Source organism: Nematostella vectensis, chromosome 13 (assembly GCF_932526225.1).
Source record: "Nematostella vectensis chromosome 13, jaNemVect1.1, whole genome shotgun sequence".
In the NCBI taxonomy this organism is placed as follows: Eukaryota; Metazoa; Cnidaria; class Anthozoa; order Actiniaria; family Edwardsiidae; genus Nematostella; species Nematostella vectensis.
Window position 1 is genome coordinate 5086243 of NC_064046.1, and position 11381 is coordinate 5097623.

Here is an 11381-nt window from a genome sequence, read left to right on the forward strand (position 1 = left end):
AACTCTGAAAATTATAATTTGCTTATCGGGAACCGTAAACAACCGGGACGCTACCGCAAGCTTTGAGAAACGCTCTTCCTCGCCCGGAAAAGTATCCCGAAGACTCTCCCGGTACCCTAACGGGCCCGGATATTACCGGGAGTTTTGAGAAACGACCCCCTGGTTATAATCAAGCTACTTTATGATAATTAGCAAAATTTGCTTCTGTTGCTCACATGAACAGCTAACATAATAGCACGTGTTTATAGTGTATACTTGAGAATCTTAATAAAATTTGAGCATTAAAGTCAAGAAAGAAAGCCAATTCATAGATGCCAGGTGGCATCAAGGGAGGTCAGGATACTATATTATCCCCAAAAATGTTTGGAGCGGGGGCAACCATACAACACTAACAAACTCTCGTCATCATTTTCTTCCTTCCACTTTCAATGTATTTTTCCCTACACTCTTCACCTAAAGAAGGTTAACAGGTATCTCTCATGGAGCACTGTAAGCAAACAAAAATAATGGAGGGAGGGAAGATGTCAGAAATGTCAATACTCTTTTAACATTACACACCACTGCAGAAAAGAAAATTTTATTTATCTGGGGATTTCTTAATATATTCAGGGGCTAGAGATGGGTATAATTTCTCTGATAAGCACCTGAAATACTCTGATAAGTTTACTAATTTGTTATAATTTTTTTGGTATGTACTTTTAATAAGCTTCAAGGTACAGTATGGTATAAGAAGTACTTGCAAAAAAAGGAGCTCACCATAATTTCAAAATGCTTCATCTCATAGGCTTGCACACAGAGCTTCTACCTGTTCTTTGAAGGTCCAAGGGAGAGGACCCAATTGGATCTTTCTAAACGACAACAGTATTTACAAACAACAACCAGAGAACTATCCCTCGTAATCTAAATCCGCTTCTCTGATCACTTTTCAAATAATTTTCCCTCTCAAACGCTGTTTACAAAACCGCTGATACATTCATTTAGCTAATGATAAGAGCACTAATCTCGAGCGAAAGGTCGAAAGCGAAGAGAGGTAAGTCAACTTTTTGTCGAGTTCAGTGCTGGCCTCCATGTTGTTTTTTTTAGTTGTTCGGCAGCCGGAAGGACTTTTACGCATAAATTCTTACGTATATCGCGATGTAATATTTTGGGTGTCTTGAATAAAGACTGAGTCGAATAGTGAATGGTTCTTTTACTACATTGCTGGTCAACGGTCAGCAAACGACTGACTCGCTAGTTACATGCTTGGTCATAAAATCAACTCAAATCACGCGTTACCAAGGTGACAGTAACAACATTACATTTCTCCCTTCTTTGGAGAAAACCTAACACATATATGGTAGACGTAATTCAAACTAAATTAAAGTATACAATCAAAATGACCTGGGGAAACTAAGTCCTTTAGTCTATCATTAGCTCTAAACATAAAGTTCAAAATCAACAGTTCTAACATAGTTCGTTTGGGAGATGACTACTTGTCGCAAACATAGTCATCTAACTTGTGCGGGCGTGATCGTACGCGTTGCGGGTAACGCCGCGAAGGGGTGACATCTGCCTGGGTAGGTGAATCTTGATCGGGGACATCATCTTGGTCTTCCGCAGGTGCAGGTACCCTCTTGAAGAAGGACGAGTTTCTGGTGACCTTGACACCATCCTCGTCTTGCGCTGTGACCATAGAACCTTTCTTTCCTACGATTCAAGACACCAAAATATTACATTGGCGACGAGCGACGAGGATTCGTATCTACTAACAGTTATTTCCACAGGCGAAATTCAACTAAACTTATGGCGGCAGCCCTACCGACATTTCCAGAATTCGACGTTGCAGAAACCAGCACTCAGGCTGCACGTTGGAAGAAATGGCTGTCCAGATTCAAGAACCTCCTCGTAGCATTGAACGTCACCGACAAGACCAGACAAAGAGCTCTACTGCTGCACTACGCCGGAGAAGCGACGAACGAGATTTTCGATACCCTGGCAGACACAGAAGCTGGAGCAGGCGACGATCCGTTCGAAAAAGCTGTTCAAGCCCTGACAGAATACTTTACTCCTAGACAGAACAGAGAGTTCGAGATCTACAAATTCCGCCAGGCAACCCAAGAACCTGACGAGAGCATCACAGCGTTCCACACACGGCTACGACAGCTGGCAACCTCCTGCGAGTTCAACGATATCGACCGTGAAATCAAAACACAGATCGTACAGAGCTGTACTTCTCATTAGCTCCGGATGAAAGCCCTGGAAAACCCATCGTACTCCCTGACACAGCTCCTAGAGGCAGGCAAAGCCATGGAACTATCTAGATCCCAGGCGGCAAGCATCGAGAAGCAAGAGTCCGTGAATAAAATCGAGAAAGACCGACCGAACCATCGCCAAGGGAGAAAGAATGATGGCCGACGTCGTCGAGACAACGCCCGCAGCCAGCAGTCACGTGACCGGAAGCCAGTGCCTGAAAACCGGAAGTCGAGCGAAAAATGCCGGAATTGTGGTAGAGGATATCCCCACGCTGGTGGAAAAACATCGTGTCCTGCCTATCAAGCAGTTTGCCGAGGATGTGGTAAATCAAATCACTTCGAAGCCGTTTGCCGGTCAAAGAACAAGACCCCAGACAGGAAGTCACGCCGACCTGTAAACAAAATAAGCGACAGCGAGTCCAGCGATGAAGAAGAGGCGTACACGTTCTCACTTAGTACACCCAAGACGAAGGACCAGCCCTTCTTTAAGATAAAAGTGCAAGGAACCCCAGTCACAATAATGGCGGACTCTGGTGCTAGTATTAATGTCCTTGACGAAGAAGACTACCGGAAGTTGCCGAAATGCGCAAAGTTAGAGCAGTCTGGCGTCAAGATATTCGCCTACCAGTCGACAAATCCCCTACAAGTCCTTGGAAAGTTCACCGCGATCACGGAGTCTACCACTAAGAAGATTAGTGCGCGATTCTACGTGGTCAAAGGATCGGGCGGCTCACTGTTAAGCTGGAAAACTTCCCAAGAGCTCAATCTCCTCCAGACGGTGCAGCAAGTAACTGCGAAGACACCCCAAGGCAAGACCAAGGTCAACGAGCTCACAAGCCTCATCGACGAATATGACGACCTGTTCCATGGGCTAGGCAAGCTGAAGAACTATCAGATAAAGCTACACATCGACGAAAACACACCACCTGTTGCACAGCCGCACAGAAGGGTCCCGTTTCACGTTCGCAAGCAGCTAGAGGAACAGCTACAGCGGGACGAAGAGCTTGGCGTGATAGAACGCGTCGAAGGCCCTACACCCTGGGTGTCCCCTATAGTGGTTGCGCCGAAACCAAAGTCCCCAGGCAAGATACGTGTGTGTGTCGACATGCGCCAGGCGAACAAGGCGATCAAGCGCGAACGTCACGTCACGCCGACCATCAAGGAGATGATAGGAGATTTAAACGGAGCGAAGGTTTTCAGCAAGCTTGACCTCAACCAAGGATACAACCAGCTCGAATTGGCGCCCGAGTCGAGATACATCACCACTTTCAGCACCCACATGGGCCTAATGCGCTACAAACGTCTCAACTTCGGAATCTCGAGTGCTGCAGAGATTTTCCAGAATGTAATCCGTGAGACACTGGAAGACATCGATGGTGCGATAAATATCAGTGACGACGTACTCGTATTTGGCAAGACACAGGAGGAGCACGACCGAAATCTGAGGGCAGTCTTCAAACGGCTGAGAGAAAAGGGCCTAACCCTCAACAAAAGCAAGTGCGAGTACGGCAAGGAGAAGCTGGAGTTCTTTGGGTACGTGTTCTCCAAAGACGGCATATCCCCAGACCCCAAGAAAGTCGAAGACGTGGTCAATCTGCAGACACCGTCAACAGCATCAGAAGTACGCAGCCTATTAGGAATGACGAACTACTGCTCAAGGTTCATCCCATCCTCGTCGCCAATGTAATATTTTGGGTGTCTTGAATAAAGACTGAGTCGAATAGTGAATGGTTCTTTTACTACATTGCTGGTCAACGGTCAGCAAACGACTGACTCGCTAGTTACATGCTTGGTCATAAAATCAACTCAAATCACGCGTTACCAAGGTGACAGTAACAACATTACACGCGATATGAAGTACTGCTCTTGAGGATGTTTAGGGGCTCATGTTCGTATGGAAGAGTACAAGCTGGGTCGAAGTCGAAGCGGCCATTTTGTCTTTTTTGGTTGGTCAGCTCGTTTAGGCGCAAAATTTGAAACGCGTTGGAAAGACGACTTTTGGGTGATGCGTGATTAAAAAAACTGGATGTATTGATTGATTTACTCGTTAAATTATATTTTATTTCAATTTCAACAATATTCTTCGAGTTTTAGTTAGTTTTTTTGCGAAAAGTTACGCTCTCCCATTTCTTGCTTCTGACCAGCCATTTTGAATTTTAAAAAAGACGCCATCTTTTGTGGGCGAAGCTAAGCCTTTTATACCGGAACCTCGTGTTTAACATAATATCCTTAGCAGCATTTAACTTTTCTGTAAACCCTACCCATTCAGTAGTATAAAGCGAATGAATTTCGTAATATAAGAATAAATGCGAGACAAATAATAATGATTTGATAATAATTTAGTGCTATGGCGTGAAACTGTCTATAAATATACGAAAAAAATAAAAAGAAAAGGCCATTATAAAACCATTAGATACAAAAAAATAAATACATCAATTTGAACTGGGTTTAAAAGAAAAATAGAGAGGGAACTTAAAGCAGCTTCTTAGTTGTCCCAGTACTGTCGAAGCTGATAAATAGATTACATTCAACTCCCGCATAATTAGGACGGAATGGCAATAGGTCGAGCAAAGTTTTCAAAATTCAGTTATTGCAGGGCTAAGAGGGGGTTGGGCATTGGTGGTAATTACATCCTTATTCATAAAGTACCCCATTTCCCCCCCTGTTCCCATTTTTACAAAAAGGGGGACAGAAACAGCAACCCCCTCCCGACCCCCACAAGAGAACTTAGACTTTGCCACCTCAGCGCGTATTTTAAGCTAATTAGCTAACTAGCGTGGCTATCTTTGTAGGAAGTCTTCAGTGCATCTACTAAACACGCTAAAAGCCAACAGTTCGTGCCACAGGAACCCCACGAGGTCGTCACTGAAGACAATAAGTTCGCCCGGAGTGAGCCTAGGGCTAGAGTAATTATGATAAGCAACTTGACCGGCACCTTGGTATCTGAAAATAGAAACAGATCAAATAATCTCTGTTAGCCGCCGTTTTGTCATTCGAGAAATTATCCATTTCCATCAGCCAATTTGGGGACGAAGGTTTCGCGAGAATTTCGTTTGAATTTGATAAAAGTAGAACTTTTCTCATAATTTGTGTTTTAATTTTGAATAAAAACAATAACAAACGTTTTGCCAACCAGTGCTCTTAATGAAATTTACAACATTGCGTTTTCTTAAATTAAGACATTTTGACTTATTGGCTCACAGTGTGCGAACAATGGCTTAACGAGTCTCTGCCAGCAAAAAAAAAAAAAAAACGAGTACCAACAAAATAAGTGCGAGAATGCACCATTTCCATCGGCCATTTTCCAAGTGGCATACCTGGATATGTTGCTTTATTCCTTTGACAAAAGGAGATACAAGGACGTTTTGGGATGTCACATGAAGCTCACGTTTTAAAAGCCGATGGAAATGGACGCTTCATGTGACTCAAAAGAGACTCACCTGCTAATGCACGAAGAAGGGAAACCCGAGAAATCGGATGTAAAACTTCTCGGTAAATTAAATGGCATTCTACCCGAGAGGGGTCTGGGCCTCTGTTCTTCCGCCAACTCCTTCTCGTCTGAGGGATCCCGCGGGTCCTCGGGAAATGACGGGTCACGAAGGGAAACGTCGAATGTTACTTGACCCGCTGGAATATTGGGGTCTCCCTGGAAACATAAACGATAACATCTTTTTCTGTTACTCTATTTTTTTCGCATTTTTTGCTCTTACCCCCTGCTCAAGGGCTATATATTTCCCACGCATAGTGCTCGCGGCTATTTTAGTTACGTCACGCATTTCTACGTGCCTTCCGCTAGGACGAGCTCAAAGTCGATAGCGCAAAGCATATTGGGGGTTAATTAGCACGGTTCGCAAAGACTCACGGTTATTTTAGTTGCCGTCACGCGGTTTTCCGTAACCTCAAGTAAGACGAGCTCGAGGCCATGTGCGCTGTACGTACCCTACAAAGCAAAGCCACAAAAAGTCAGCTAACAAATCAAAAAACCTTGAAACACGATATTACAAGTCAAAGCCACTCATTGTCAGCACCATAGACACAGAGCCGTAGCAGGCCTCGAAATATGTGGGGGAGGGGGTTAGTCACGTGACTAACCTTGTAAACCCCTGGTTTCACCACGACTGAGGTATTCAATTGACCAGTAGGCAGATTCAGCCGGTAGAACAGAATGGGATCGCTGTGTGAAATAAGAAAAGCGAAAGTAGCTCTTATTAGCTATTGTCATCTACGCGCACTTCTCTTTGTTTCATCGTAATTCTGATTGTTCACGCGCGTCTCTTTATTATCGTTCACGCGGTCTCGCGGTTTTATCAAAATCTTGATTGTTCACCCGCATCTTTATCATCTGCGCGCAGTGCTCTTTGTTCCATCATAATTCTGATTGTTTACGCGCGTCTCTTCATTATCTACGCGCACTGATCTTTGTTTTATCATAATTCTGATTGTTTACGCGCGTCTCTTCATTATCTGCGCGCACTGCTCTTTGTTTTATCATCATTCTGATTGTTCACGTGCGCCTTTTATTTGCACTTGTTTCATCATAATTCTGAATGCTCACGCGCGTCTCTTCATTATCAACGCGTACTGCTTTATTTTATCATATTTCTGATTGTTCACGTGCCTCTCTTCATTATCTACGCGCACTGCTCTGTTTCATCAGATTTCTGATCGTTTACACGCGTCTCTTCATTATCTACGCGCACTACTCTTTGTTTCATCGTAATTCTGATTGTTCATGCGTCTCCTCACTATCTACGCGAACTGCTGTTTCATCATATTTCTGATTGTTCACGTGCGTCTCTTCATTATCCGCTCGCACTGCTCTGTTTCATCAAATTTCTGATTGTTCACGTGCGTCTCTTTATCATCAACGCGCACTGCTCTGTTTCATCATATTTCTGATTGTTTACGCGCGTCTCTTCATTATCTACGCGCACTGCTCTGTTTCATCGTAATTCTGATTGTTCATGCGTCTCCTCACTATCTACGCGAACTGCTGTTATATCATATTTCTGATTGTTCACGTGCGTCTCTTCATTATCCGCTCGCACTGCTCTGTTTCATCATATTTCTGATTGTTCACGTGCGTCTCTTTATCATCAACGCGCACTGCTCTGTTTCATCATATTTCTGATCGTTTACACGCGTCTCTTCATTATCTACGCGCACTACTCTTTGTTTCATCGTAATTCTGATTGTTCATGCGTCTCCTCACTATCTACGCGAACTGCTGTTTCATCATATTTCTGATTGTTCACGTGCGTCTCTTCATTATCCGCTCGCACTGCTCTGTTTCATCATATTTCTGATTGTTCACGTGCGTCTCTTTATCATCAACGCGCACTGCTCTGTTTCATCATATTTCTGATTGTTTACGCGCGTCTCTTCATTATCTACGCGCACTGCTCTGTTTCATCATATTTCTGATTGTTTACGCGCGTCTCTTCATTATCTACGCGCACTGCTCTCTTTCATCATATTTCTGATTGTTTACGCGCGTCTCTTCATTATCTACGCGCACTGCTCTGTTTCATCATATTTCTGATTGTTTACGCGCGTCTCTTCATTATCTACGCGCACTGCTCTCTTTCATCATATTTCTGATTGTTACGCGCGTCTCTTCATTATCTACGCGCACTGCTCTCTTTCATCATAATTCTGATTGTTACGCGCGTCTCTTCATTATCTACGCGCACTGCTCTGTTTCATCATATTTCTGATTGTTTACGCGCGTCTCTTCATTATCTGCGCGCAGTGCTCTTTATTTCTCTTTGTACTGCACTGTACCATCATAATTCTGATGATTTACTTCTTTGTGTTCCATCTAAATTCTAATTGTTTACGCGGGCCTCTTTATTATCTACGCGCACTGCTATGTTTTAACACAATTCTGATTATATCTTTTCTATGCACACTTCTCACTGTTCCTTTATAATTCTGATTGTCCAAGGGCTTTACTATTAAAACTTCTTACTTGACTGCGACTTTTTTGTGTTCTATCACCTGTAAAGCGAGTGCAGTTCTGTGTATTTTAAGAGAGCTAGTTGAACCATGTCAGGCCGCTGAATAAGGATATTCTCATTGTCATACTCGTCTTTCAGCCATTTTTGCAGATAGTTTGCGGTCTGTAAATTGGAGAAACAATAGGGTTAAGTATTGATACAAATTTGAGTACTCGTTGACACATTGCCTTTTCTTACCCCAAACATTTCAGATCGCACGTTGTGGTTCTCAGAGGCATGACAGCGGAACTCTATGGAAGTTGCTCTCCCCTTTTTTGTTGATTTAATCTAAAGAAATTAAAACAACAGTTATATATGTGTTTTTAACATTTTTCTTGTTCATATTTCCAGTAAAATATAAACAAGTTGACACAATAATACCAACAATATAAGCTTCTTATAAGAAAAAAGTTTTTTCTCTAAATTAACATTAAAGAACCCTTGCCACCCACTCCTTAATCTCGGTCTATTTTTCTTCAATAAAAGGAAATAAATTATATGATATCTCGAAATAACCAACTTAAAACAAAGTTTTATACTTTTCATCAATGTCAAGCAAAAACGAAAAAAAAAATCAGCCAAATCAGCCAATGGAAATGGATGCTTTTTCATGCTTGGTATTTCTCTAGGTTGACAAAATGACGGCGGAGAGCTTTAAACAAACTAATAACTTCAAGCTGCTTCAAGTCACTGTTTAATGGCTTTTAATCTAATATACTTGAGTGCAAGGCATAAAGACTGCTATACTCCTGTAGTTTGCGGCTTATAGAGACTATTTTTTAAGCTTACATGAACAGAGGCGAGATGTTCTTTGTCGGCCTCCTCATTCCATCCAGTGAGGCAGTGTGTCCTCAGACTTCCACCATGCAGGCTGAGTGAAAACAGTTCTCTTGGTCTCAGGGGGTGAGTGACTTTTGGGCTGTATGGGGCTCGGTACAAAGTAGCTAACATTCTACCGCTTTCTGCCTGAGCGATAATCATAGTTAAATCAATAAATATATGGACTAAAAGCACAAGAATTTGATGAATGTGGCACAGCATTTGTAAATAGTGAAATAGCTATTTTTTTGGTCTGTCTTGTGTACAGTTTGTTTTCACATGGTAAGCTTTTGTAGGGACATGTTATTATGTGTAATTTCTTAAAATAAAATTCCAAAGACTTTCTCATATTAAAACAAGTAGATGCACACCATATAAGTATATATATATAAGTATAATATATAATATTCCTATTTTAAATTTAGTGGTAACTGGGATGCATTTTGGGACTAGGTCACATTTTTTTACTTACTGTGATGTGAACCAAACCCCCATATCTTGGAATATTGGCCTTCCACAGACCAAGAATACCTCCATACTTATGAATTACTATAGATAAAGATAAAATAGTTCTAGTTAATCATATTATTTATCTTTCAAATCTCTCAAAAGCTACCATCTCCCCCCATCACCCCTTTACAGTTAAACATGACAAACACAGTCTATAACATTTACCTAATAAATTTTTCCCTCCTCCCCTATCTTTCACAGTTCCAAGAAAGAGGGGACCGGATTAATTGTTGTACCATGTACACTTTGGCTGTCTGTTGTACTATGTAGTACACATAACATTTATACCGTGTACACTTTGGCTGTCTGTTGTACCATGTAGTACACATAACATTTATACCGTGTACACTTTGGCTGTCTGTTGTACTATGTAGTACACATAACATTTATACCGTGTACACTTTGGCTGTCTGTTGTACCATGTAGTACACATAACATTTATACCGTGTACACTTTGGCTGTCTGTTGTACTATGTAGTACACATAACATTTATACCGTGTACACTTTGGCTGTCTGCTGTCTGCTCCCCCCTTCCTTACTCTCACCCCTCTTAATAGTTATATGTCACATTAAGGCCAGTATCCAGGGGGGTGCAGGGGTGCAAACGCACCCCCTAATTATGACCAAAGGTCCGCTTTCAGTCCTCAATAGACGTGCTAATTGTAGACAAAACTATAAAGCGTAAGCCACATCACTCTGGTACGTAGCCAAATCCGACAATAAACATTCTGTGGAGATAATGCAAAAGCATCTAAAAAAATCCTTTTGTTCTTTTGGTGGCAGTCGGATTTTTATTAGAGAACTCATTCTCTCCCCCTCCCCTCCCTTGGAAAATTAGGTCCACTGATTTTGCGCCCCCCCCCCCCCCCCAAAAAAAAAAAAAAAAAAAAAGAAAAATCCTGGGTAAGGGCCTGACATTCATAGCATGTAAACTCTCCTGTCTATTGGAAGATGTGGTAAACTTACCTAATGAATAAAGCTCACGAAAACAGCTCACGCCCCAGCCGTCATAAGAACAGATATCAAACCCTAATATGACGTCAGAATAAATTATAAAACTATAACAATAAGCAAATCCGAATATGATCATTTTCAAGTAAAAATATACATGTACAAAGGTATAAATTAGTGAAACCAGGTATTTTCAATGAACATCAGTAGAAAAGCATAAAACGTAGATAAAATACATGCCTCTTTTGCAGATTTCTTGCCAAATTACATCGACGAGGGCAGCCTCGCGAAAGCGGCGACATGTTCTCGAGGCAGCGACCAGGTCTCTAGCGGAAAGAAACTTGAATACGAAGACTAATAGCTCTATGGGCACTGAGAGAACGTCATCCATGGCGGGATAAGTATTTAATCATTATATAACGTAAAGTTTTATGTATAAAAATCTCGGGTATATTTTTAGCTATTTTTATGTCGAACTAAAGGTCAAGACAGGGTAGGAGACTGGGTACTAGAACTCAGTGGGTTACCTGTGTATGCGAAATCCTCCCGTCCCCTCACAGATATACCCACTAAATAGATTGGCCACTAAATAGAGAGACGTTCGAGGCTCTTTTTTCTGACACTTTTTTCGCGATCAGTTGGCTTGCCGAGTCCGATATTTTTTACCATCACATCAAAAAAAAGGTCTGTCGCTAAATTTTTTTGATACTTTGGGCGAATCCCGTTTACCAAATTTTAACGTTCTTCGTATACGTATACTACCATTTACAATTTAATTTTCCTGGTAGAAAGTTACGATGCAGAGCGGGGCGAAGGGTGGGTTTCTGTTTTCCTTGCTCTAACTAAGTTTAAACGCTAATTTCAAAGACA

At 41.9% G+C, this 11381-nt stretch overlaps 1 protein-coding gene across 1 annotated transcript; it reads right to left on the minus strand.

Annotated features, from left to right (window-relative positions):
* Positions 1 to 3954: 3954 nt before the first annotated feature.
* Positions 3955 to 11019, minus strand: LOC5518037 (F-box only protein 31). The gene is made up of 10 exons (XM_001637965.3): positions 10752 to 11019; positions 10527 to 10589; positions 9522 to 9598; positions 9020 to 9196; positions 8429 to 8518; positions 8232 to 8353; positions 6324 to 6405; positions 6094 to 6171; positions 5672 to 5877; positions 3955 to 5174 (listed from the first exon to the last, which is right to left on the minus strand). The coding sequence occupies exons 1-10, from the start codon at positions 10900 to 10902 to the stop codon at positions 5012 to 5014; spliced, it is 1209 nt and encodes a 402-aa protein (XP_001638015.2). The 5' UTR covers positions 10903 to 11019; the 3' UTR covers positions 3955 to 5011.
* Positions 11020 to 11381: the final 362 nt, after the last annotated feature.

Coding starts and splice junctions, on each gene's coding strand:
- LOC5518037 (XM_001637965.3), bottom strand. CDS start 10,902: ATGGATGACGTTCTCTCAGTGCCCATAGAGCTATTAGTCTTCGTATTC. Junction 10,590..10,751: donor GCAAGAAATCTGCAAAAGAG/GCATGTATTTTA, acceptor ACGTCATATTAG/GGTTTGATATCTGTTCTTAT. Junction 6,172..6,323: donor TGAAACCAGGGGTTTACAAG/GTTAGTCACGTG, acceptor TTTGCTTTGTAG/GGTACGTACAGCGCACATGG.